General features: G+C 42.4%; 3 protein-coding genes across 6 annotated transcripts in view; 1 reads left to right on the forward strand and 2 right to left on the reverse strand.

The window, feature by feature from the left end:
- LOC128119610 (disks large homolog 5-like) overlaps positions 1 to 11,237 on the reverse strand; it is a 44,936-nt gene extending 33,699 nt beyond the window's left edge. The window contains exon 1 of one of the 2 annotated variants that reach the window (XM_052752977.1): positions 10,285 to 11,237. In XM_052752977.1, coding sequence (XP_052608937.1) covers positions 10,285 to 10,318 — 34 coding nt within the window. In that variant the 5' untranslated portion in view covers positions 10,319 to 11,237. The remainder of the gene's footprint in view (positions 1 to 10,284) is intronic. The other variant, XM_052752976.1, reaches the window with a different exon arrangement.
- Positions 1 to 11,792, forward strand: LOC128119611 (uncharacterized). 3 transcript variants are annotated; one of them, XR_008221588.1, is made up of 5 exons: positions 1 to 4,128; positions 5,607 to 5,738; positions 6,801 to 6,984; positions 11,312 to 11,455; positions 11,571 to 11,792. XR_008221588.1 is itself a non-coding variant. In XM_052752978.1 (4 exons), exons 1-4 carry the CDS (start codon positions 3,863 to 3,865, stop codon positions 11,616 to 11,618), a joined length of 630 nt encoding a protein of 209 aa, XP_052608938.1. In that variant the 5' UTR covers positions 1 to 3,862; the 3' UTR covers positions 11,619 to 11,792. The 3 variants fall into 3 exon arrangements, 2 of the variants coding, with proteins under 2 accessions (XP_052608938.1, XP_052608939.1); XM_052752978.1 differs by lacking the exon at positions 11,312 to 11,455; XM_052752979.1 differs by lacking the exon at positions 11,571 to 11,792 and having other exon boundaries at positions 11,312 to 11,564.
- The window catches only part of Nopchap1 (NOP protein chaperone 1), a 155,060-nt gene that overhangs the window by 2,115 nt on the left and 125,069 nt on the right, over positions 1 to 27,876 (reverse strand). The window lies entirely within an intron of this gene.

A 27,876-nucleotide genomic window follows, 5' to 3' on the forward strand; every position in this document is an offset into this window, starting at 1 on the left:
CAGGAAAGTTGACATTCACAGAGGGAGAGTCTCAAGCCTGAACTTTGAGAAGCGGCTAGGCAAAGTCTTATCTCCCAGTTCATTTCCTGAACATGATCCAACTACCAAGAGTGGGCTGAGATGAACATTGTAAAAGGCAGGTGCCGTCCCCCTGTCAGCTTGATCTCAGGGCATTTGGAAGAACATGAACCCTCCTCTGGATGGGGCATAAGTGAGATAAGAAGCAGGACCATGCAGAAGGGATTTCTGTCTTTGCTGGGTATATAACTATATATCCTGGGCAGGGTATCTGTTCATGGAAGTGTGATGTTTCACAATTGATTGTTAGAAAGACCAAGCTGTCTGAGATCTCAACTATACAGATGACTCCAGGCCTCTTTCTAATTACTGGGATTTGCAGGAAATCCTTTATACTTTTCCATCTAGATCTACTGCCTCATCTCTGGATTCATGTGAGCAATCACACTCAATGAGTATCTCACCCCTCTCTCTATACCACCTCTCTACTCAGATTTCTTTACCCCCAATACTGTCATCTATGTTCTTAAAATAGTTTTTATATCAGTTTAGAGGACATGCCTTGCTCCCAAATTCCAGGATGTACTCAACTTTTTGGTCTTCACAAGACTCTATTTAGAAATAAAGTTGACAATCACATTTATTTGCTTAAAGCTTCAAAATCTGAAATGGCACAGATCACCCAAAAGTTTCATAAGTCCTAGGCTGCAAGGATTATGCTTTGGTGGACAAAATCCAGAGATTTGGTTGGAGAACATGCACTCCATGCTGACCATGACCTGGCTTCTCTTTATAGCGATGTCATGATAAGAAATGTGAGGTTTGGGTATAACAAAGCTGTATGATGCAACAACTCTTGATTCTCTCCCCTTGCCTGCCCTTCTCATGTCCTCCTAATGGATCTTGTACCCAAAGCTAGCAGTGCCACCTCTTCAAGAGCATGTGGATTGGAACAGGTGGTGCCAAAACTAGGCGTTTGGATTTGTTTACTGGTTGAAGCACCACAGCAGTGATCTACATCATGTTCTACTCCATGATTGTATGCCTGGTTTGTGTCTGTGTGTGTGTGTGTGTGTGTTGTCTCACTCATGATGCCTCTCCATAGCCAACACTGAACTCTGACTTGCCACTACATTTTCCTCAGTCAATGATTTCAAGGGTTGGGTCATCCTACTCTTTCCATGAATTGCTTGCTTTCAATATCTGAGAGCTCACCTGGTCTTAGTGGCTCCAACCAGACCTGTCCAGAGCTAGTCACATCTTCACTCATAAACTCATAGCTTGAGTTAGCTCTACTGACACTCTGGTGAAATCTTCATAACTAACAATGTGACTTTTCTTTGAGCCACCAATCTCTACAAGTCTGAGGATCTTCCCTGGGTGATTGTTCACTTCAGAGGTCTCATCCCTACTACTCCTCATTGTCCTGACCTAATTTCTAAGCATCCTTTCTTTCTCAAATAATTGATTATGAATCTTAAGGAGGGAAAATCCAACCCTGGACAGTACATGCAAAGTGAGCTTTCAACTTCACTTAGATAAAGTTTCTAATGAAGCAGAGGCCTAGATTTCTGACTTTGAAAGGAGGATTATAACTAATGGCTTCCATTGTGACCCCAGAGGCCCCTGAAAATGGCACCTTGGTTTCAAGTCACTTTTGGGTGAGGTATGAGACAGGGATGTAACAACTATACCATGTGACATCAGCACATGGACATTCTACTGTATCCTGGAGAGCCCTGGCATTCCATGTGATGTCACCAGTGTTGTGGCAACACCAACTGTCATTGGGGCATTTGTGCAGTGTCTCACGTTTCACCTACAGACATGCTGACTAGACTGAACAGGATTCTTGGGAGACAGGATGGCGAGCACAGGGAGACCAAAGGGAGGCAGAAGGAAGATGCCCTTCAGTCTCCATGTCACACATCAAGAAATAAATGGTTCTGGGGAAAGCGCAGTGAGTCCTGGGAAAGGGATGGGGAGCTTCCTGAAGGAGGAAGGCTTCAGCTGATCCTTCTAGGAGTGGGGCTAAGGGGGTGAGAGTTTCTGAGAAGCCATGGGCCTATCCTAGTCCTCTGAGTTCTTCAAGAGCAGAACAAAGTTGTGGATTTTTCAAGGTTAGTTTGGCAGAGAGCCAGGAATGGTCAAGGCTGCAGCTGCTCTGTTGAGGGCCCTCTGCTTTCACTCTGAGTGGGAAGGAAGCACAGAGGGACTAAAGAGGTTTCAGTACCAGCCCTGCACTTCACCCACACTGGATGTCTTTTGGTGTGTGTCACTAATAACAAGGAGAGTAAAGTCCTCTGGCCAGAGCTAGAGGTTCTCACAGTTTAAATAACAACCACTAGCAGGGCAGGAGCCACCAAGTATTGCTGCATGTCAGTGACCCCTAAGGTTTCTGAGTTCCTTTCCTCTCACTCGCCAGTCATCTTCCCTCTACCTGAGTGCAAACTGGGACATCACTCTTCCTGTAAGTATTTGTTCTTGGTGTCAGAGGGCTCACCTGTGGATGCCAAGTCCTTAGGTATTTTCAGTCATACCTTTCAATAATTGATAACTCCTTTGCTAACATCATGATGGTTAGAATGTATTCTGCTGAAGTTTTGGCAAAAGTTTCATCATTACCTATATGACTTATCATTGTTCTGACAGGACCCATATAATCCTTCACCACCCCCATACATTGTAACAGCCCCGTGGATCTTCTCCAATGTGCTTGTTCACCTTGTGGAACTGATCTTCCTTCCTCATTATCCTGAGCTAATTTCTTAGTATCCTTTATTTCTCATCTTATTATTTAGCATTCTTCAGTATGAGAAGAGCCATTCCTGGCCAGTGTTTGGAAATTGAGTCTTGCCCTCCATACATGATGAACTATTGAATTAGAATGAACTAGATTCTAATGAATCATTGAGATCTCTGGATTGAAATGACGAGGTGCTCAAGGCCCTGCTCTGTCTCAGGGAAGGCTGCTGGAAAGAGGAGCTTGGCTTTTGGTGAATTGGGGAAGAGTTTGTTATCAGATAGATGATGACATTAGCAGTGATCTTAACAGTCCCTTCTCTGGAAATTCTATTGTATCCTGGAGAGTCATTGGCATCTTCTGTGAAATCACCAGTGTTGTGGCAATGCCAACTGCCCTTGAGGCATTTATTAAGAGCTCACAGGTTCACCAATTGACATGTTGACAAAACTGAGCACACTGATTCACATAGAAAGCACTGGTTTTCTAAACAGGAGTTGATGCCACAATTGGTCCTTCTCTTAATGGGGTGCAGTAGCTGTGAACATCTGAAGCAATGGCCCTATGCAGCTTACCTGGGTTGCTAAAGAGCAGATTCAAAGTGGAGGATTTCTGAGGGCAGAGGGCCAGGAAATGTCAGGGATGCAGCTGCTGTGCTGGGACCTTTTCCAGTTCATTATGATTGGCAAAGAATGCTAAAGGAGGCCCAGAGGTATCAGGTTAGGATGTTGCTGCACTTCATTCTCAGTGGATTTCTGTAGATTTCATGGATATCTGATATAAATACCAGGAAGGAAAACTTTCCATCCATGTACCCAGGTCTGAGACATTCAGTTGCTTTTAGTCCTGCACACAGATTATCAGGGCTGAGAGATGCGAAGCACCAGGCAGTCCAGAACTTTCTTGCATCACATTAGGTATCTGGTGAGAATTCCAAACCAACATGACTGGCCTCGCTTATGCCTTTCAGGGACAGTGGGGCTGAAGTTGAAGTAGGGTCTGAGGCATATATTTATCCCTAGAGATTGGAGATAGACACATGGCTTATGGTCCCCAGTTTAAGAATATCTGCTCGGATTTTTGAGGGCTTCACTGGGTGCCATGCATTTCCTCTTCCTCAGGACTCCTCTTGGGACTCCACATGATCTCTCTTGGCCCTATGCCATTCATCTGGACAAATTCACTTGTGTTTATGTACCTACAGGGACTACTAGGAAGGCATCATCCACACCCTTCTTCCTCACTGAGCAGGAGCAACAGCTGAACCAGGTGGATAAACTGACCCTTCAGCTACAGATGATGACCAATGAGAGGAATGAACTGCTGGAACTCCTGGCCCTTTATAACAACAATGAGTCGAACAACAGGTACTCAACATGCCCTTTTCTCTGGTGACTGTCTTGAACCTACTGTGTCCTGAGTGCATCTGAGAGGCAGAACTGAAGCCTGTATGATTGAGATAGGACATAGTCTGTTCTGAATCCTCCCAATGAAAACCAGAGCTTGTGGCCTGAATCACAATCTACAGAGAGGGGCAGTAAGGTGTAAGATCACAACATGCATTTCAAGAGGCCCTGACAGGCATTGGCTTTTAGGAGATGCTCAGTGCTCTGAATTGATATTTATTTTTGCTTTTTGCTATGGCAGCATCTTGAATGGCCTGGTGGGCCTACTCAGTCCATCTGTGTGTCACCAGAAGGCCTGGAATTCATCTCCTCTCCTCTCAGCTTGTTCCTTATACTATGAGACAATGCCACTTACCTGCATTTCTCTGACGTCCTAACTGTGTGTGGGTTTATGTGTGTGAAGTGCTCTCTAAGGGGCCCAAACTTAGCAGTGGCAGGTTTTGCCCTTTTCACTTCCCTCTCCCTTGATAAACCATTAGATTACATTCCTAAATTTAGTCCCCAAAGTCCATTCCCTTTAGTGGACACTGACTCATTCTTGAAACTAAACACCAAAGTCTAATAATCAAAATTCATTACTTGGTTACACTGGCTAACTGATCCAATCAGATCTCAACAATTCACCCTAGCACAGACATAATCTTTCTACTTAAAAACCCACTGCTGAAAAAAGCCTGCTGCTTGCTGTCTGCCTTTGCCTGATCAAGAGACATGCTCCCAATGCCATGCTTGCCCTGTGGGGTAATAAATCTCTTTGTGCTGAGGATTGTGTGTCTGAGTGTGTTTGGTACTGTCTCTGAGAAGCTTACTTACAGTGTGTGTGTGTGTGTGTGTGTGTGTGTGTGTGTGTGTGTGTGTGTGTCCTTCAAGATCCTGCGAGTCAGAGCTTGATAGTAGGCCTGAATATTCACATGTTTCAAAGACTTCTGGTGATGTATGTGCTGAGGCCAGGGAGCCCCACATTGAGAATCACTGCTCTCAGCATTGTGCTCACCCTGGTGCCTCATTGGAATCCCCTTGGGAGTTTATAAAGCCATCCTCATGTAGTGCCTCCTTCATGGCACTACTGATTATGAGTTCTGGCTATCCTTGTAAGGAGAAAGAATCTCTGTTCTCAAGACAGTGGAAATGTCATTGCAGATTTCAAATAGACCCCGATCTGTGGCACAGACTCCTCAGACCCTCTTAGCTGGCTAGTCTACCCCTCCAGGCCTACTGAGGGAGCTCATGTAGTTCTGTCTCCTTTCCTATTGACACCCAGCCTTTCCTGGCCCTGGGACAGTGAGACAAGTCTAATGCACATCAGGAGGTCCAGTACATAGAATTCAGGGTGTGAAATCCAGTGGGCTAGGGTAGTATAAAACAGAACCTTAATACATGTGGTCCCTGACACCCGTGTTCATGGGGTTCTTTGCTCCTGGGGCCATGCCCTACCACAGGCTGATATCTGAGCTTGAGATGCTGAAAATACAGCATGAGAAGGAGATGTCAGATGTGAAGAAATTCCCCAAGGAGATTACTGAGGCATCGTACAAGTGCAAGGAGCTGAGTGAGCAGACCAACTCCTACCGGTGAGTGTCTAACTTAGATGGGACTCCAAAAATTGGTAGGGACTGCTTCTGATAGTCTGAAGTTTCTCCAGTCCTGCCTGGCCCAGCTGTCAGGAGGAATCTGTACTACTCACCTCCTGAAGTTAAATAGTCGCAAATAAACACACAGAGGTTTATAGTACTTACAAACTGTATGGCCAATGGCTTCAGTTTCTTGCTAGTTAGCTCTATCATCTTAAATTAACCTATTTCTGTTAATCTATGTTTGCCACATGGCTGCTGCATGACCAGGCTGCTGGCATGTTGCTCCTTGGGTGGCAGCTGGTATCTCCTCCACCTCTGACTTCCTTCTCTGTCTCTCCTGGATTTTTCTGCCTGGTTCCATCCTGCCTTGCCATAGGCCAAAGCAGCTTATTTATTAACCAATGGGAGAAACACATACTCACAGCATACAGAAGACATCCCACAGCAGCTTCTCCCCTTCTTCACCTTTGAACAAAGGTGGGCTGTGGTTCTAGTCTGACTTCTTAGCAAGCATCCTGCCTCATAGCTCATGGACTTGTGCCTCCTAAACTGAGTTCTCCTAAGAATAAAGAGTCTTAGAGCCCCTCCCAACATTTTCCTGTCAAAGTCTGGAGCTTCTAGAGAGAAAACATGGTTTTCACCATGAATGTTTTCTGTGGCTCTGGCAGGAGCTTACAGAGTTGGTTTCTATGGGAATCGTGGATGGAATGTATTCCCATTGGGTCCTCTGTCCACTTTAGAGCATGGTTTGACTCTACCTGCTCATGTTTCCCGAATACTGTGAACAGTTAAACACCAGAGAGTGTGGGGGGGGTGGAGGATCCAGTTTTCATAGGTACATGGATCCCTTTTGCTGTCAGGGTATTCAGAAGCAGTTTGAATCTATCTGGAATTTGGCTATTCTCTGGCTTTGGCCTGCACCTGAGTGATGCTGGCATGGCTAATGTGGGTTCCTGCCCAGGGTCATGGGGATGGGGATGTGGGGCCTTGCAGGAAGGGTGGTATTAGAGCCAGGAGTGCAGAAGCATGTGGAACTCATCATCTTTGGTGATATTTCAGCACCCTCTACAGTCAGCTCCTGAGGGAAAGGACTCAGCTAAAGGAAAAAGTGAGCATGTTGAAAGAGGACAACAGAAAGCTGCAGGGGGAGCAGATTTTACTACAAGAGTCCTGTGACGAGGCAAGGAGGCTCAGTGTGGAGGCCTATGGGAAGACCTATGACCTCTGGACAAAGCAGCAGCAGGTAGGTTGAAGCAGCAGGGCCAAGTTGCCCACCTGTCTAACCATACACATACATATACACACACCCATGGAACCATCTACTCACTTATCCACCTGACCCATCCCATCTAATTGTTCATTTCTGTGATCATTCACAAGGCTTTCTGGGGAGTTAGCCTCTTGGAAGGCATTGCATGACTGCCAAGGAAACCCTACTGCTATGCTAGAATCTACAGTCCACCGAAGGAGATGGGTAAATCACATGTCACTCACTGATATGCTAGTATGGAAAGAGCAGTGCTATGATGAGAGCCACATAGGGAGTAGCACAGAGATCTGAGTGAGTGAGGTCAAGGGTCTGGGTCTCCCTTGCTTTGCATAGGTCATATGAGATCAGAGGCAGAAACAGTATGGAAGGAGGAACGTCCCCTACAAAAGCCAAACAATGGATCTATTTTAAAATTAATAAGTAGACTTCTCTTCTTTCATGGCATAGAAGTAACTTCCCAGGAAATGTCTGGTTTGTCTTACTAGCTTCACACATGGAACCTGACATTTTGATGCTCACTCTAACATGTATATGGCTGTGTTCTTAGGAAAGATTCCTTCTCATAGTTTTATAGAGTGCTGTAGTTCAGGAAAGTGCTGTGGGTGACATAGGTAGCCTCCTACTGTCTGACCTGGGCTGTTTTAATATAACATGCACTATAATCTGGTCAAAAGTTGTTGGGTAATGACAATGGGTGACTTCCATTCTCTGGTCTATCACTGCCTTCTGTGGAGGAGTCTGGGTAGGTTTAGGGAGGAGTCTATGATGGGTCAACTTAGATCTATTGGGAGGCTTCCTGTCCAGCCATCTTCCATGGGCATTTGGTCTTGTGTGGTCAAACTCAGTTGTGCAGAGGTTGTTATTTATTTGTACAATCAGTGAGTCTGGTGATAAAAACTTCCCTAGGAGGGGAAACAAGTTCAGGCCAGGGCAGAAAAGCCTGGCTGAGTCTAAGAGGCTTGTAGACAACAGGGAGGACACACTACCTCTCCCTGTAGTACAAAAGGTGTTGCAAGATTCCAATATTCTCCCTTGCCCTTCTGGGTTCAAGTAAGGTGTGTGTGTGTGTGTGTGTGTGTGTGTGTGTGTGTGTGTGTGTGTGTGTGTTCGTGTGTGTGTGTGTGTGTGTGTGTGTGTGTGTGTGTGTGTGTGTGTTATGTGCCTATGTGTTGTCTTATGTGTTTCTATGGGGTATGAGAATATGTGTTTGAGCCTCTATGTGTATGTTCACTCACTCATGGAACAATGGAACATCTTTAACAATGATGGAGAGAGACTTCAATGAGAAAGTACTATGCCTAACCTGGTTAGTACCACTTTTCATCAGTCAAAGAACAGATGGAGCATGTCCACACAGTTAACAACAACAAAAGGCCACAAAATTGATTCAAGTTAAAAATTTTTTCAGGTCTTTGTAGAGGCAGAATTATTTATCTGCAAAGAAATCCTCTGGAGAAAACAAAGTAATGGGGTACATGAAGGTGAGAAAGAGGTTACTGAGAGGCAGGAAAGGTGCCTGACGGTTGGTGTCCTTCTCTGCTCTGGGTGAATGGTGGCTGACCACTGATGACTTCCCTGCATCCTGTTTTGTTCTTCTCCTCATCGCCTGCCGCCATTTTCCTTTCACCTTTGCCTAACCTTGGTTCAGCTAACCTTGTCCTTGGAGCTTGGCCTGGACTTTATTCCCTGAGAAATGCTGAACTGCAGAGGTGCTTGTGGCTGCATCTCAGCCCAGCCGAAGTCCCACAGCTATGCTGAGGTATGAGGAGAGGCTGTCTCAGTGCAACACTGAGGCTCCTCATACTCTAAAGCACCCACTCCATGTTGTGTCTGCAGCCCTCAGAACCTGCTTTTATTCCAAACTTCTTCATACTGAGTTAAAATCGGCCTGATGAAGGGTTGAGAGAAATGAGAACTCTCAGACATTGCTAGTAGTGTAAGATGGTGAAGCCCTGTGTGAACCTATATATAATTATTCAGAATGTTGAATGCAGACTCCAGTGGTCCATTGATTCCAGAATGTAAAGTAGGTGTCCACAGAGAATAGGGGACAACAGGGTTACAGCAGGACTCATCAGAACACCTCCAGCTAGAAACTATTCAGATGCCCATCCTTGATTAGGGAAAACATACAATGTGGTCCATGGAATCTTGTGAAGCATGGAATAATACATGCAATCATTTGGATGTGAGTTACTCAACCTTCTGTTACTCAAAGAAATTCCTGACATAATCATATTACTTGGAGAAAAGGTTAATATAGACTCCTGACTTTAGAGATTTTTGTTTTGTTTTGTTTTCTGAGCTCATTCCGTTGGGCCTAAATTGAGGCAAGCTGTGGTTTAGAGAGCTTTTTTAGGAGGAAGCTGCTGCCCTTGGAGACACTGAGAAGCATTGAGTGAGAGCAAGGGGCTGGTCCACTGCCATCCAGTGGTCCTTTGCTCGGGAACTAAGCCTTCAATGTACAGACTTGGGAACTTGCTTGGAGAGCTTAGATTACTGGTCAAGGAACCCTGGGGTTCACCTGTTGGTGTACAGGTTTATAAGGCAAGCACTACATTGACTTATCGGTCCAATGAGTTTTTCTACCATGTGCTAATATGACACACAGGCAGGCAAAACACCTACACATATAAATTAAAAATAAAATGAAAATTATCAAAACAGAGTAAAAGTACACAATCTTCTCCACATCCCTGTGCTCAGAGTTTCCTGTGTTTTCCTGCCTCTGGGCTGGAATATGAGTAGAGAGTCTATGGATTAATGAAAGGTCACTTTCTTCTCCATAGTATCCCAGGTGATCTCCTATTACATCAGTGTTATTTAGGAAACTAAAAACAGAAGCAATGTAGTGTGCTTGTATGTATGCACCCATGTACATATATATGTTCTCTCGTGTGTGTGTATGTGTGTGTGTGTGTGTGTGTGTGTGTGTGTGTGTGTGTGTGTGTGTGTGTGTCTTCATGCATCTGTATGTTCATGGGTGCAGGAAACCCTCTCCTAAAAACACAATCTTCTGCCGGGCTGTGGTGGCACACGCCTTTAATCCCAGCACTCAGGAGGCAGAGGCAGGCAGATCTCTGTGAGTTCGAGGCCAGCCTGGGCTACCAAGTGAGTTCCAGGAAAGGCGCAAAACTACACAGAGAAACCCTGTCTCGGAAAACCAAAAAAAAAAAACCAGAAACAAAAAAAAACACAATCTTCTAATGAGCACGAACATCAAAGACTTGAGGAAAATCTTCATTCCCTGCTGAAGCAGAAGGAGCTGCTCACCTGGCAAAGGGACTTGGCAGGAAAGCTGCAGCATCACTTCACTGTGTACCAGATGAAGTAGGAGCCTAGGCTTCCAGAAGCAGGTGGATCCAAGTGGGTCCACTCTACCTGGATCTCTGTCCTCTTTGAGTTTCTGTTCGATTGGCAAAGCTTCCAGCCACAGCCAGGGAAAGAACACCTCAGAGTGTCATTGCTGACTCAGTCAACAGGAACTTATGTCCAGGAAACAATATGCTTTCTCCTTTGTCTTATGACGATTGTGTCCCCTTCTTCCGTTTTGAGACCTCTAGTATGCTCTGAGTATCTCATCTCCTAAGTTAGATCTCTTCACAAATATTTCTATGGTAGCCAGAAACCTAGAGGGGATCATCAATCATGAAGGGAAGTGCATCCTCTTGCAACTTTATTTTTCATCAGGAACATCACTTCAGAGATAAGTTTCTACCCTTTGGCAGATAGCATACAGCAGCCTACTGCTGATTGCTGGCTCTCTGCAGTGTTTATCAGTTTCTCATGAGAAGATTTACACTGGTCATAAACAGAGTAGGGGTTGACAAGTTAATCCCATGCAGGGGTCTGAGCTTTAGGAATATTCAAAGCCTATTCTGCATTGCTGTATAGGCTCCACTAGAGGGCAGGCATAGAGTTTTCCAGGAAGTTCATATTCACCTGGTATCTAATCAAGTCCAGCTGCATCTCTTCTGATCTGTGCCTCAGACCTTGTCATACTGATATTTCTCCAAAATGATGTCTCTGGACTGTTGGAGAAATATGCTGTTTTTTCTAATCCAGCACAGTGTGTATTTTCCAGTTCAACTTTTAGCAGTTTTTAAAATTTGAGAAAAAAATCTTGCCCAAGACCTCTCTGACACTTTTCCCTTGGGGAAGCAGGGAATTAACTCAGCTGAAAGGTACTGCTTGATTGTCTAGCTTAGCAGATCTAGTTGGGGCTCAAAAGCTGACATGGCAGGTCCCCCCCCCCCCCCCCGCCCCCATGGGCTTCTGCTCTTGCTGCCTTCTTCCTTAGGTTTGAAAACCTCCAGCAGGAACGGAGCAGACTACGGTCCAGGATGAGACCCTCCTGCACATGGAGCTGCTGAAGCATAAACACTATGTCCCAGGCAAGTAATCCACCACTGAGCTCCATCTCCAACAGCAGGGTGTTCATGGGGTGTGTTTCCTTCCTTAACTTTTGTTTACTAGGGATGAATAGGCCCTGATTTTCTTGCCAGTGGCACAGCAAAACTGTTTCTGAATCATATTTTTCTAATGATTTTCCTTAACAGCACCTGTTAAGAAGACTGAGAAGGCTAGAAGCAGCCAGGACACCTTGAAGGCATGACATTCTACACTCCAGGTTTAAGGCCTCCTCAGAAAATGCCACCTCTTTTCAGCTTTGAACTCACTAATGATGCAAATATCAACCTACCATCAGGGGATCCAGCCACAATCTGATCCACATCTGTTGGCTCACTATCCCCAGGGAAAATTTTGTGTCAGAAATAAGTCTAAGATACAGAGAACACAAAATAAATTACTAAAAACCCTGAGTCCATATGTGATGGGAAATCTGACAAGAAAGACTGTGTTAATGTCACATTGCCATCCAGACAGACCACACCAAAAGCATAAGATCCTCTCTAATGCAGTGCTGATGCTGACGCCATGTCATGGGCAAGTTTTGCTGAAGATAATTCTCTACAGAGAATAAGCCAGTTCCTCACTGCTTTTGCTCTTCCATAATGAAATTCCAAAGAAAGTTGCAATTTCCTCAATTTTTTTTGTTTTATATCTTGGGATATTTATGCTTTGGTTTTGGGATTTCTTCATTTTCATTTAAGGTTGTGTTAATTTTTGTTATTACTTTTATCTTGTCATTGTTTTAATAGTTTGCTAAGGCTATACACTGTATATAATGATGCTGTTTTGAAAGCCCCCGTTGAGTAAAATGAATGTATTTTATGAATCAAATAAATTTCAAACTGTTCACTCTAAGACTCTTCTTTAGTCAGATGAGGTTTCACACTCCTGTAAACCCAGAACTCACAGGCTTGGATGTATCTCAGTAAGTTCCAGGAAGCTCAGGCTACACAAGGATTTTCCATTCATGGGCCTCAGGGATACACAGGGGGATTGCACCTGGATGTGGATGGCATAGCCTACTCCATGTATACCCACTACATAATAGAGAAAAACTAGATGTATTGTATGCTTGAGGTCATATATTTAGCTACTAGTAAAATGTGGTACACTGTACACACATGTTCATGAAATCATAATGTACACCAAATTAAAGGGAAACGAAAGTATATTCATCTAGGCATTTTTGGAAATAAGAATATTCATTAAAATTGTATAAAAGAAATAAAGAAATGAAAAGAATTCTGTCTCTGGTTTTCTTGAAATATAACATGAGTGATATCCGAACAGCAGAGATAATTCCTTCAATGTATGTTGGAATATTTTGTGGTGCTTTTCTTTATACTTATGGTGTTTCGCCACCATGTACATGCAATTCCCACAGGGGCCAGGTGAGGGCAGAGTCCACCTGGAATTTAAGTTAAAAAGGTTTGTTAGGTGTCCTGTGGGTCTTCTGAGACAGCAATAAATGCTCTTAATGGATGAGCCATCTCCACAGTCCCTGCAATTGACCTTTGTCCTCCCAGCCATGTGTGCTGTTTTAGTTCGATTGGTTCACTCCCAACCAAAGACTGAAGTTTCTTGGAACCTGTAGAGACAGGTATGCTAACTGTCTTAGGCTGTCACACATCCATTCAGGGCTCTCATAGGTTCAGGATCCTGCCCCAGTCTCACTGATTGTCAGATTGGAACAGATTTGCTAGATCTCTTCTAGGTTGACAACACCTATTAAGCCCGTCTAATAAAATGCAAAATAGAATAGCCCCTCCTGGTGGTGTAGGTAGGATGAGGAATCCCTCATGACGGTCCTGATAAGCAACGATGGGAGGAACCTCATGACTAGGTGGAGTGGATAGAGACAGCATCAGGGGCCACATGTCTCTGGTGCAGAGTGATTCTGTGCAAGACTAAAAAGGTGAGAGGTGGCTGACGCTTCTCTTTTATCACAGCAGATCTCAGAATATATTGAGAAAGTTCCTCCAAATGACTGATTTACTCTTGGGAAGCTCCTCTGGGATAGATCTGACTCCTGAGGCTGACAGTGAGGCAGAGATTTGATGTGTAAAGAAATTTATCCCCTGGCTCTCCGAACTAGAGCTGTCACAACAAGGGTAAAAAGAAGCTACTCTCTTCCGATCTTCATGGGGGATGGAGCTGGTGCCAGGTCTTGTACCACAGAAGCTAAGACATCTTGTTTTTCATTTCTCACTTAAGCTAGACTCTCTCCATCTCACATAATTACTCATTTAATTAGATTACTGTGTGTTCCATTTGAGAAATTTCAGACTTGTGTTATTTTACTTTCTTGCCCAGTGATTCTGTGCAATTCAAAACTGAGATAACGCTGGTGTGAGGCCCAAAGTACTCTAAAAGTTCTATCCCTGTCTGGTGCATTGCTCAGGGTTCTATTGGGTAACAATTTATAGAATGTATTTCTATATATACTGAAGGCTATTTTTTAGAATGACTTAGAGGCTGTGGTTCAGCTAGCTTGATGGCAAAGTCCAAGAATCCAGTCCACTACACCTATTGTCTCAGCCCATCAGTAGTATAGTCTCGAATCCCAAAGAAGTTGGCTCCAATGTCAGGGAAGGAATGAACTTGCTAGCAAGGTGAGAGCAAGCAGCTAAAGAGCAAAAGCTCCCTTCTTCCATTTCTGTATATGGGCTTCCAGCACAAGGCCTGCCTGAGATTACAGGTCAGGCTTGGGGGCCCAAAACATCTGAGTTATAGGTGTTTCTTTCTTTCCTCATCAACATCCAGTTAAAAGAATGTCTTCCAACTGCAAAGAGCTGGCTTCCATGTGGATCTTTTCTCTTCAAATTAAGCAAAAATATCTCACAGGTGTGCCCCTCCATTTTTGGGTCTTAGTTAATTCCAGATGTAATAAATTTGACAACTAAAAATAGCTATCACAACTGCACCCCATGCGAACTTGACATACACAATTATACCTTTTAATATCATGATTAATTTCCAAATGTAAAACAATAACCAGGTCATAATAATGTTTAAATAAGATATAATTATTCCAGTACAAGACAAACACATTATGTATTAGACCAGCTCAAAATTATACCTAGCATGATTTTTCTATTCCTGTACAACTGCAAACACATTATAAAGTCAGAATAAGTGATAATGTCCCTTGAGGGACATTCTTTTAGTATCTCAAATTTAAATATGATAACACCAATATTCTTCCTTCATTGGAAGAATGTTTTTATTTATTTGTTTATTTTTGTTTTTACATCCTAACCAAAATTTCACCTCCATCCTCTCCTCTCATCCCCTCCCCCACCTCCACTCTTACTGCTCCACATCCATTCTTCTTTCTCTTTTTTCTCTTCAGAAATGGGTGAACCTCCTATGGACACCTGCCTGCCATGTTATATCAAGGTGTGGTGAGACTAGGCATGACCTCTTCTATTAAGGCTGGATGTATGGGGTTGGGGATTTAGCTCAGTGGTAGAGCACTTGCCTAGCAAGCTCAAGGCCCTAGGTTCAGTCCTTAGATTAAAAAAAAGAAAGAAAGAAAGGAAGGAAGGAAGGAAGGAAGGAAGGAAGGAAGGAAGGAAGGAAGGAAGGAAGGAAGGAAGGAAAGAAAGAAAGAAAGAAAGAAAGAAAGAAAGAAAGAAAGAAAGAAAGAAAGAAAGAAAGAAAGAAAGAAAGAAAGGCAGGCAGGCTGGATGTAGCAATTCAGTAGAAGGACTAGGTGCCAAAAGCAGGAGTTAGAGAAAAGCCCTGCTACCACTGTTAAAAGTCTCACAAGAAGACCAAGTTATACCACTGTAAAATATATGGAGAGGGCCTAGGTAAGACCCATGCATGCTCCGTGATTGGTGGTTCATGCTCTGAGTCACTATAAGCCTAGGTTAGTTAGTTCTGTGGGATGCTTGTGGGGCTCCTGATCCCACTAGCTCCTACAAAAATTTAAATGTTTATTCATTATTTTATGTGCATTGGTGTTTTGCCTTCATGTATGTCTGTGTGAGGGTGTCAAATCCTTTGGAACTGGAGTTACAAACAGTTGTAAGCTGCATTCAATTTTTTTCATTATTTTAAAAATTAATTATTTCATATGATGAGTGTATGGAAATCAACTGATCAGATTTTAAAATAATAACATATATCCACTTATTTAGAGAGGGGGAAATACATACATACATATGATTGAGAATGAACATACAATACACACCATGCCATTCTGTCATTCTGTTCATATAGAGGTCAATGAACAAATTAGGAGGAGTAAGTTCTTTCCTTCCACCCAACTAGGCATCTCATTGGCCCTTCCCTGGTACTTTTCATGATCAACCCGTGGCTTTCTGCCTTAGAGGGTTTTCTTGTGGTTCTGAAACTTAAGAGAATATTTTAATATTAAAGTGCATTGTGAAAATTTGTGCAGAATTTTGTTTCAAATGAATGATACTCTTAATAATATTTCACCCCTGGGTAAGGTTTCTTGATGGGATTAGGGTTTCTGTGCCTCTAACTTGAAGAAACTGTTGTTCCAGAGTAATTCATAGGAAAAGGCAAAAGTGAAGTTACTCTGCCATGCAGGTCAGTGAGTTCACTGGAAATAACCAGTGAAAAAGCACCAAGGAAGGTTCCAAGGTGAGTCATTGAAATGCCATGTTCCTTCTTGGCATTGTGCCTTTGAGAGTCTGTCATATGTGCCCCGTGCACTTCTCAGGTCTAAGGCTATTAGTCATTAGTGCTCTGAGACCACTGTGGACAGTTCAGGTTTCAGCATTTAACCAGTTACAGCAATCATCACATACTTATCCCAATATAACATTCTTACAAGGATCAAAATTTCCAAGGTACTTCAGAACTTAAGTAGCCTTTGTGGTTACAGCATATTTTAGAATACTGTCTCAAAGACTCAGTGAAAAAAGATTCCAATTAGATGAAATACCTTGTATATTTCAAACTCTAGATACTTTTAAAACAAGAATTACTGAAAAGTTCATGCAAAATGACATGCACAGAACATGATACACTGAGATGCATCTTTCAATTTATATAAATGTTGCACTTCAGGATCAAATATGAACACAGTCATTAGTTATGCCCAGAACTTTGGCTTTATTTCATACTTGATGGCATTCAGAATATGCTATCTCAAAACATGGGGCTTGACATAGGAAGTTCTTTGAATGGATGAATGAATGTGAGGAAGGACTCAGATCGTCCCCTGAAACTGCTCATAAAACCTAGAAAGGATTTCCTGACAATTTCCTGAAGCAGGTCAGAAGCACCACATGTCCCTCCATGGAGGAAAGGTGCAGCCTCATATCTGAAGACTGATGAAGGCACACAGAGAGGACATGATCCTAAAGCCCTCACTATTTGCCATTCATCTGCTTGACTCCTATTGCTTTCATTTTGACACACATTTCATATCATTCCACTTTCCATCAACTCTAGAATAAAACCTCAGGTCTACTACATGCTCTCAGAGGCAGAGTGCTGGCCCTGAGACATGGTGCCTGTCCACGGCTCAATGTCATGCTGCATGGGTGAAATGACTGGGCCTACCAGGAGTTGAGTATCAGAAAAGGTGAGAAGGGTAGGGGTACTGGGAAACACGGGAGATACATAAAGGCATTATTTTGTGGTAGGGAAGGAACTCTGGTGAACATGAAGGCTGTAGCCCACTCCAAGGATCAGGACCATAAGGAAATCTAGAGTAAGGGCCCATAATTTTGGGGCCATGTGCACCTCTGTGCCTACACATTGTAGAATTTGGGGACAGAAGCCTGATATGAGACCAGATGAGTGTTTGGAAGACTCTCTTTCTTTGGTAGCCTTGTTCTGGTTTCTAGCAGCCTGCAGGGTCAGTAATTCCTCCACAACAGGACTGATGCCCTTTTACCATCTCCATGTGCTCCATGGGTCACTTGACCTGCACCTGGGATGTTACCCCACTTCTAAACTAAGGAGTGTTCTGGGGCTGTTGGGACAGTTTTTGGCAGGAGTCTGGGAAGCTTGTGGTGGCGGCCATTTGGATGAGGCATGGGGACTTCTGGGGATGGATTAATTCTGTTTGCTTGCTCTTCCTGTTGAGACATTAGGCACAAGTGTCAAAGGCTTTGTTCTTGTCTTTCATGCTTGGTAGCCTGACTAGGGGTGGCATAGACCAGGGAATGAGACCTGTTCAAAGACAGTGCAGGCATGTACAGTGGTAGCAGTTGCTCTTATACTTTCATAGGTATCAAACAGTTTCAGTGAGAGATACCTCTTTCCATCTTTTACCTGATAGCTGGAAGCTCATTAAGTTGGGTCTAAGAGCGACCTCTCCAAATGAGTATGGTGCCTGGCTGGGTGCACGGGGATCCAGGATTCAGGGTTAGAGGCTCCCCAGGGCAAATGACAGTGAGGTGGGGATGGATGGCTGCTGATGATGCTATGTTCACCTTCTCCCAACTCCCTTGCTCACTAAGTGGCTGGGCATCAATACTATATGCTTTTATGATTAAGTAATTTGATACTGCTTAAGTTAAGTCAAAATGTTTCTATTAATGTATATTTAAAGTACCTGACTCTTTCAATTGTAAATTAGAATATTTACTTAATATTATGTGAAAATATGCACACTTAAGGACTACTTCTTTTTTTTTTTTTTTTTTTTTTCTTTTTTTTTTTTTTTTTTTGGTTTTTCGAGACAGGGTTTCTCTGTGTAGCTTTGCGCCTTTCCTGGGACTCACTTGGTAGTCCAGGCTGGCCTCGAACTCACAGAGATCCGCCTGGCTCTGCCTCCCGAGTGCTGGGATTAAAGGCGTGCGCCACCACCGCCCGGCAAGGACTACTTCTTAAGCACAAGATATTCCATGTAATGACAATTAATTCTGGATGAAAACAATCTTGAAAAAATTATCTCATGTCTAAGCAATTTTGGGGGTTTTTTTCTACCTTAGGAAGACTTGTGCTGTGAAAGTTTGCACTAGGTAAGTGAATATGCTTTTCTTTTGTTAATCTCTGTTTTGTTGTGGAGTCCCTAAAAAGAAACCTAAGATGGGTAGAAACAAATGATAAGACTCTCCTCTTTTTTAAAAAAGTACTCTCCTCGCAAAAACATCTTCTATTAGCCCCACCATAATCTGTTTTATTATGCCTTCTAAGGATATCTTGGAGGTTTGTTAATTTGAATGCAATAAGTCCCCATAATCTCATAGGGATTGGCACTATTAGGGGGTGTGTCTTTGTTGGAGAGAGTGTGGCCTTGTTGGAGGATTATGTTACAGTGGGGGAGGGTTGAGATCTCTTATGCTCATGCCATGCCTAGTGTCTCAGAGCAATTTTTGCTGCCGGTGGATCAAGATGTAGCTTCATCTCCACATTTTTCTCCTTCTCCAGCACCATGTCTGCCTGCATGCCTCCATATCCTGCCATGATCATAATGAACAAAACCTCTCAAACTGTAAGCCACCTGATTAAATGTTTTCCTTTAAAATTGTTGCTGTGGTCATTGTGTCCCTTCACAGCAATGAAACCCTAACTAAGACAGTAGGTATCCAACATAATCACAGAGAACAATGGATTCAGGAAAGAATTCTACTTCTGGACAACCCTTTGAGCATGGACTTTGGTATAAACCAGCACTGGTGCAGAATACCTTGTAAGGGTTTGTACATTTAGGTGTATTTGTTACAATGCTTTTAGACCTGTATCATCTTTATAGACACCACTGTAGAGCAAGCCAAGGACAATCATTTCACCATGTTAAGTAGAAATCTGGGACAGCCATGTGTCATGCAGTGGGTAAGAACTGATCTGTTGTTCTACACTGAGTAGCAGCATGCAGAGTCAGAAATATCTTTTTCCTGTGTTCTGCCTTTTTGCCTCCTATTACTTCAGACATGACCTTTCACACATTTAACTAGAACTTTCCTAACATATGCAGTCAGCCCACCCAAGCCATCTCCTTCCCATGCTACTCACCCTAGTTACCTTGTGTCTTCAAAGCCTAGTATAATAAATGTTTCCTAAGTCTACACAGAAACATAAACAAGTCCATGAAGGAATTAACAACTCGACTTCTAGGCAACTAGAAGATGTTGTAGATAGAGAGAGTAGTGCCTACTACCATCACGGACAATGATACCTCATGACTTAAAAAAATTGAAGACTGCATTATTCAGGTGAGAAAAAATTAAAAAAATAAGATTAATATTCAAGTATTGAAATGATATATAGTTACAAAAAAAAGTGTTGAAGGAAGTTTTGATATTCATTTCTAGATACTGAAAGCAAAGATTATTTGTCATGTTTCTATTTTTTGAAAGTTACATTTTACATATTTTCTAATAAGGCAAAAAAGTGTCTCTGTTGTGAATTAAAAAGTTATGCCTTTCAAACAAACATGACAGGTACTCAGAGTTGAAGGTCGAAAAGTGCTAACACAGCAAGGTGGCCACTCGGAAAGTTCTGCTGCCTCCTTGGCGGGTGTCTGGGAGTTGGGACTTCAGTTTATCTTTATACTTATATACACATATATATGCAGTTAGATATGGTTGTACATATTATGTATACCATATAGGTACTGATAAAAACATGAACATAACTATACCCATAGCTCTGCATACAACATGCATACCATACACATGCGTACCAATACCACAAAGGTTGTTTGTTTCTTTTTATTTTTGTTATGCCAAATTATTGTACATCTAATTAATTTAATGAATATTTCTATGTGTCTGCGTGTGTGTGTGTGTGTGTGTGTGTGTGTGTGTGTGTGTGTGTGTGCATGCAAAGGTGTAGACAAAAAAATGTTTCTAAATGTATGAATGTGGGCACATATATGTGAGTATAGTGTGTGAAAAAGCATGTGTGTATTGTGGCACAACAATGATGGTGCCCTCATCCTTTATGATGGGCTAGTGGCACTATTACTTTTGGGTGGGGCATGCTTGATCATGCTGCATTCTGTGCATGGAATTTCCATGCATCTAGAATACTGATGTTGTCTAAAATGTTGCTAACAATGTGTAGATGTTTCAGGTTTTTTCTTAGATGGATATCTACAATCTATGTCACATGTTAGGCCCTTCAGATAACATTTGACACCAAGCATAGGAAAGTTTTTAGTTTCTCCTTCCTCTTCTAATGCACTTTCAGATTATAGCAAATCATCACCATCAAGTAAAACTAAAAACACTTACTGGCTATCCAGAACTTGGTGAAGACCAGGAAATTGTGGGTTCCCAGGATACAGTGATGTCCGCTAGAAGACTTCCAGGAGGGGCGTTACTGCTGCAACTGTTACAACAGGCCTCCAGGCTGAGACAGCAAAGAAGCATCCCTGCTGGCTAACCGTTTAAGTTCTCTTCTTCCAGATTCAGCTGCTGCAGACAGGAAAAATATTTCAAGCTCTGTGATTAGATAGCTGGTTTAATTGAGGCCACCCTCCCTAAATCCTGTTTGGCTTCGAGAATAGCATAATGCTTACGCTGCATCTAGAAATAACAGGAAGAAATTCCCAAGAGTTTTTCCTTTATAACTGAGATTTTATTGGTTGAGGACCAGTAGAAAATCATGTTAATTCAGTTTGGTTTTCTTTCTTTTTGCATGCCACAATTCTTAAGTGTAGGATTCCATCCTCATAAGATAGAGGAATGGAACACTGTGATACCTTGACTAACTCCTCAGATCTCTAAGATGCCTTATTCCCACTACCCTTAAATATATTAGGGCAAGAAAAAAGCATCTATGATAAAAATAAATAAACAAATAGGAAACCCAACAAAAAGGAGAGTGAGTTAGAAGAATCGCTGGAAATCTGAGACCAGCCATGAGAGATAACCTTTCAGGGAAGGAGAGAGGCAAGAAGGCAAAGAACAATGGGAGATTGGGAAGGGGTTTTCTCAAAGTGGGATATGTCCATTATTTTCTACTACTAATCTCCACTAGCATTTGTTAGAAAAGGTGACAACAGCTGAGGCAGAGTCAGCACCTGTCCCAGGACTCCACTTTCCAAAATGGGACAGGATGAACTGCTGTTACACTGCTATCCAGTGAGTCACAGCCTCAGAAGTCATCAACTACCATGATGAGAGGAGGTAGGGACAGCCTCATGGCTTTCTGGTCAATCCCACTTCAAGTTGTGTTTAATGATGGTGAAGGGACAGGCTGGAGGGAAAATTTCAAACAGCTCTGTTCCCCACGGCCCAGGTACTGCAGATGGCACAATACAAGCCTCATGACAAGAGAATCTTGAAGACAAACTGAGTCCCAGAAATGATAGACGAGTATTTGAACTGTGTACATATGGCCTGAGACTGCCCCATCCCCAATGACCTTCCTCTACTCTGCAGTGAACTTCTGTGGTAGGAGAGGATGACTGGATGGGAAGTTGTCCCCAAGCAATGATGATAACTGTAGCCTTCGGGCACCTTCCCTAATTACCAGTCCAAAAACATCTGCATAGCTTGACCACCTTTGTGCTTCCCTGAGCACAGTGAGGCCTGGCCTCTGTGACACTCTTTAAGGAATCACTGTCATGATTATATGTGTGCCTTTGACAGGTTGGCAGCTCACTCTATTAAAGTGGCCTGTGATTCATAACAATAATAATGTGAGCAGGAATCAATTTCTGTTAAGTCAGTGCAGACATTCTTTGTGGGAAGACCTGATCGCACGTCAGTGAATGGACACGACAAGGAGCTTTCTTGAAAGGGATCACAAAGGCATGGTTCATTGTTACAGGGGTTTTCAAGGTAGAAGACAAATGACATTTTGAGAAGTTTTTACACAGCAAAGACCAAGGGAACAACTTCATTAGTAAATGCCATGAATGACATACAGGAAAGGACACCATGCCCACACTACATAAAAGGCTCCATGAAGATCTTCACAACCCTTGCGTGCCTATCAAGGCAGCCTCTAGATCAATGGAGGGTCAGCCTCTGCTGTTGTATTAACTGCCTGTGAGATGCCTTCACGGGAGCAGACCACAGAAGGAAGGAAAGGCAGTAGGGGCCTTGTTGGGACTCTAGGTTGTTATCTTTACTGAGAAGCAACAATTTTCCACATGAGCTCATGGTTCCTCTTTACCATGCCCACAGTCACCAATGCAACAGCAAGGACTCTTCCAAGCACCACTATCTACTCCCTACTTCACCTTTCTGTTTGTGTAATATATAGTTTATTTCATCTGGACTCTGTGCTGTGTGTATTGGTGTCTGTAGCCATTTCCCTTGGAAAGAGACAATGTTCCTCATAATATACTTGAGATGAAAGGGAAGGGCAATAAATATAGTCCTCTATCAATATCCACATGTTATTTTTCTTTCAGAATGGCTGAGCATAATCCAAGGCTAATTATAAATTACAAAGCAGCTTCAGGCAAACCGGAACTCAAAAGTATCCACTGCTTCAACCCTGAAGAGAAACAAGTACCAGCCACTCCTATCAATGTAACCAGCCTTAACTCTAACACAAAAACTGCCTGGCCACAGCCATACCTTGAAAAGTAGCCCAAGCCAACATGGTCCCTGAAAAAGCCCAGGATAAGAACCTAAAGTGAAAGAAGACCAGGATTAACCATTAAACCATGATGTCAAGAGAGAAGTATTCCAAGGCCTGAGGATGAACCTGATGAAGAACAGGAATAAAGCTAAATTAGCAATGGCTTTCCCTCACCCAGAAAGGCCAGGGACCAACCCTAAGAATAAAAGTGCCAAACCATGACCTAAGAGAGGCCTGAACCAAAAGCTGAAGCTGAATAAGCTCTGACCTAGAGGAAAAACAGAGGTATCCCTGGGCTAGTCCGTTAAATGGCAGAGCCAAGGCCAAAGCAGAAAAGTAAAAACGTAACAAAATGAAATAAAACAAAAAGAAAAGAAAAGAACACCCATGCCTAACCTTGACCATGAAGAATGTTGGCCCCAACTAAGAGGGAAATGAGTTCTACACTATCCCTTAGAAGAAAAATACCTGGACTGAAAAAAGAAAAAGTGAATAATCATGCCTAACATTCATCTGGACTCTCATGAAGATGAGAAGTTGGCCTCAGCATAACTCTGACCCTGAAGACTGGGCCAAATAAAGAAAGGTCATGGGCCCAGACCAATCACTCAAATGAAAGGGTCCAGGGCAAAGCAGGAAAAGGAGAACACAGGGGCCTAACACTTACCCTGGCAAACCCTGAGAAAAACAAGTTGAGAAGAAGACCTGTCAAAAGGGGAAATGTTACAGGCCAACCACAGACCTTGATGAAGAGAAACCACAAACCAAAAAATCAAGGGAGCTCCTGCCAATCCAATGAGAGATACGTGGCCAGACTTAATGTTGACCCTAGAAAGTCCAGTTTGAAGAGATAATTTAAATGGAGCCTGCCCCAACCACAATGAAGAACTCTTCCTAGGCCAAACACTTAAATCAAGTAGCTAAGGACCAATCTTATGTGAACGCGTCCAGGCAATCTAAGAAGAGAAACATGCCTGACCATAAACTGCTTTCTGTGGAGGCCTGCAGCCTACTGAGCAAGAATTAAGCCCAGAAGCCCTGAACATTAAGGATGTGAGGGCAGAATATTCTCTTCTTCATCCAACACCCTAACCAAAAGGAATCCAGAAATACCATGCTCTCAATGGAGCCAATGGCCCCCTTACAGATGAAAGCAAATGGACATCATTAACATATTTGGTAGTTAGAGGGAACCTTGAGGCACTCTGATCCCAGATTTTGATTTCACTTGATATTTTACAGTTAATTAAGGCCTCAAAAGAGACACATAGAAAAATATTGGTTGAAAATCTTAGACTCACAGACTTCATGTACAGATAAAAGTTGACATCCTGAGTACCAACTGTGTGGATCACATACATTTCATTTACAACATGTCCTATCCTCAATACGTGCAAGCCAAGATGTGCTACTCACCATATGATCCAAGCTCTCGTCTGGGTGACTAATTAATATGGACACAGCATAATATAAAGGGGTTATACTACATGCTGTTGTGGCCTGATAAAACTCCAAATCTTAATTTCAACTGATATTTTTAGGAACAAACAAGTCTCAAAAGTAACACAGGAGTAACTCTTCCTACAAAGAAGCTTGGAGTAACCCAAAATAAGCCTTGTTCAATTTAACTGACATCTGGACACATTCCATCCTCCAGAAAGCATAGTTTGTTTGTGTCCTGATTATCAACACAGGTGCAAGGAACAAAACAGATCTCACAGTAAACGTGGCAGTTCCTTGACCTCCAGGTAACCAGGGCTCATATTGTCTTCAAGGGTGAGTGGTTAGTGCCCTCTTTCCATCCAACCCAGGAAAAAATCCCACCACAAATGAGCCAGGATTTAAAGGGAACAAACCTCAGCTTAATGGCCAAATGAAATAGACATACCCATGACTGTGGCCTCCTCTGATGCCAGGCCTTCTCAAATTATTTCTGGACACTCCAAACCTCATCTGTGACCTAGGCCATACCTGTTCACCAAGAAACATGGACTCACCCATAATCATTTCTTCACTGATGACTCATATCAGATCACTGGCCATGAACTCTAATGCTAATCTGGCAGCTCCTTGATCATCAGGTAGGCTGAGCTCACATCCTCCTATGACATGAGCCAGGACCACATTATAGCCTTTTTGGGTTCTGGGCTTCAAAACCTTTGTGTCCAGTCTCCCTTACACTCATTTCCTTGCTCCAACTAAGGCCTCAAAGGAGCCAGAGGCTCTTGCTGACCACAGAAGAGTCTGTGTACCCATACTTCTTAGTTGATCCATAACTATACTACATAACACATTAAGCCTCAACCTGAACTCAGACTTTATGAAAAACTTTAGAGTATGCTACACAGAAGGGACTAAAAGACAAAGAACCCATACTGATACCTATCAGAATGAGACAAAACATCACCATGACCTATATGAAGAGACCACAGGTGCTTCCCCTGTACCTTCCTATCAAGGAAACTTGGATCAGCTGAGTTATATGTCCTTTGTACTGACATCGTAAGTTCCCTAGCCTCTCCTTATTGACCTTAGCCCTCAATCTGACTTGAATAGAAAATCACAAGACAAATTATGAAAGGAAAGTAGATCAGTCAAAATGTGAATCCATAGTAGGCCAGAATAAACTCCAAACCTCAGGAGTCGTGGATCAAACCCTGTCCCTGAAGGGCACTGGAATAAACCAATTCTCTAATGATGGTAGGGTTTATAATCTAAAACCAAAGTTCCTTTAGACAATCCCACAAAGACAAGGACTCTGTCATAGCAAATCCTCTTTTGTGTTGAGGGCATGGGACACCAATAGACTCCCTAAGCAATCTAAGCTAATAATAGTGCCTGTGGTCACTTCTCAGAAGTTGAAGGTCACACCCTAGTGACCAAAACATCAAGCACTTGGGACATAGGATTCACAGAATTTGGCCTAGATGTGATATTAAAGACCCCTCTATGAAGAATAGTTTCCTAAAACTCGAAGGTGCTACAAAAGCTGCCACGGAGGGACCTAATTAATTGTGATGCCTATTAACTACAAAATGTCCAACAGGGTGGTATATCACTGAAGGTGAAATAATGGCACTCATATTTGGTAGTAACTGGTCTATCTAATAGGACTTAAGGCTTGGTTATCAGGGAAGAAATCTTGCCTGATAGTGGACTACTAGGCAACTCAGCATGGCTATTGAGGTCATGGATCTTATTTCAGAACCTCCTACTGACACTTTACCAAACTATCACAGTTCCTAACTGAAATGCTGTATTAATCCTTATATTGACAGTTAAGCTTAGCTCTCACACTCACCCATGTAGATAGTTTTGCTGTAGATTCTGCAGCTCATTTCAGAAAGCTACAACTGGGTTAATGCAGAATATGTGAGAATGTGGGGAGTCAAAGCCCACTGATACATCTAAAACAAAACCCTCAGCTCTTGTACCCTGCGATCATGGAATAAAAGGGGCCAGAAAGATATTAAGAGTCAGAGGGTCTGGAAGTCTTTTGCTAAAGGAGTGTCTCCTAGATAGGACATGGAAGCTGCACCCTGAACCCACAAAAACATGGTTCCCTCAAAAAGATTTCAACAAGAAAACACCATTAGACATGCTAGTGTGGCTGGAGAAACCTCATTGTGACTCTCTCATAGAAAAAGAGCTACAGGCTACTCTAGGCAGTGCTGGAAGGGGGAGACTTAGTTTCCCCAAGGATGACCCTGTAACTGGTTATCAGTAATTACTAGACAGCCTGATACATGCAAGAAACAAGAAACATACCTGGCATTCAAACACAGTTACATATTTATGTATAGCTATGTATTTTATAATAAAAAAGAAGGATCTACAAATTTGTCAGAGACTCAGAGAATCATGGTAAGAGTGAGTGGGAAAGAGGTATAATTTTATTTTATTTTTAGATACTGTAAGCATTAAAATTTGGTGGCCCTTTTATAGAGGCTTTGGCTGGGTTCGATACTAAGCATTATAATATTTATACAATGACACAACGTTCATGTGTTTCTATTTTACTTTAACAGTCCTTCAGTCCTAGATGTCTGTTCTCACAAGGATTCACAATCACAGTAGTCACATGTTATTCATGACAGTGACAGCCGACATAAGCCTTTACAATATAGATGAAATAAGGGCCACTATGCTCTCCCCAAGTCTTCACAGTACCCTACCCTAGTTCTCAAGCCCCTCACATTCAGAAGGGAAAAATACCAGCATTCTCCATAGTCACTGGATCAGAAGAAGCCGGATCTGTCATTTGATTCTGATTTATACAGGTAACTGAGTCTTTCAGTGTTTAGACAACAGAAAATCAAGAGCTATTCTATATGTTTATTTTACATTTCCTATTAAATGACCCAAGGTAAGTTCATTTAGACATGACCCACCACGATTTTCTTACACCTCGTATTTTTCGTGTATCCATCCTTTTCATCAACTGGAAAAAGTGTCTACTATGTTCGATTTTGCAAATACACATAGGATTCTTTTCTGCTATTCACATACTTATTAAAGTAGTTCTCTTTTCTATTTTTTTCTTTTTTGGAAAGTAGAAAATTGTTGCTACTAGACAGGCATAAATTTTTTTGAGATGTTAATCACTGTAGAAAAACAATGAAATCAAACACCCTGGCTAGATCAAAGACTGTGTGCCTTATTTCACAGTAGGTGCAAACTAGGACCGGCAGTGCCTAAGTCAGAGGATACTTCATAACACATGGTTTCAAACTCTTCAGATAAATGACTATTTTATCTACTTCTAATATTTTACTTGTTTGATTTTGAAGACCAGGTTTTGCTACAGAGGTTAGGCTGACCTTGAATTGTTTTACATTGGCATAGACTTTAGTTCACTGATAACAAATTTAAAGTTAATTTTGTTATACTGTGTGTATATTTCTACTCTTGTTTAAGGTATTATGTTTGTACAGCTCATGGAAAATTGTAGTGGATAATTAAGAAATAGATTAATAA

Source organism: Peromyscus californicus, unplaced genomic scaffold, assembly GCF_007827085.1.
Source record: "Peromyscus californicus insignis strain IS unplaced genomic scaffold, ASM782708v3 Scaffold_24__1_contigs__length_46423439, whole genome shotgun sequence".
Classification (NCBI taxonomy): Eukaryota; Metazoa; Chordata; class Mammalia; order Rodentia; family Cricetidae; genus Peromyscus; species Peromyscus californicus.

Excerpts from the sequence above, each read along its gene's own strand:
- LOC128119611 (XM_052752978.1), top strand. The coding sequence starts at position 3,863 with ATGCATTTCCTCTTCCTCAGGACTCCTCTTGGGACTCCACATGATCTC. Across the intron at positions 5,739-6,800 it reads GAGCAGACCAACTCCTACCG|CACCCTCTACAGTCAGCTCC; the intron begins GTGAGTGTCTAA and ends GTGATATTTCAG. Across the intron at positions 6,985-11,570 it reads TCTGGACAAAGCAGCAGCAG|CACCTGTTAAGAAGACTGAG; the intron begins GTAGGTTGAAGC and ends TTTCCTTAACAG.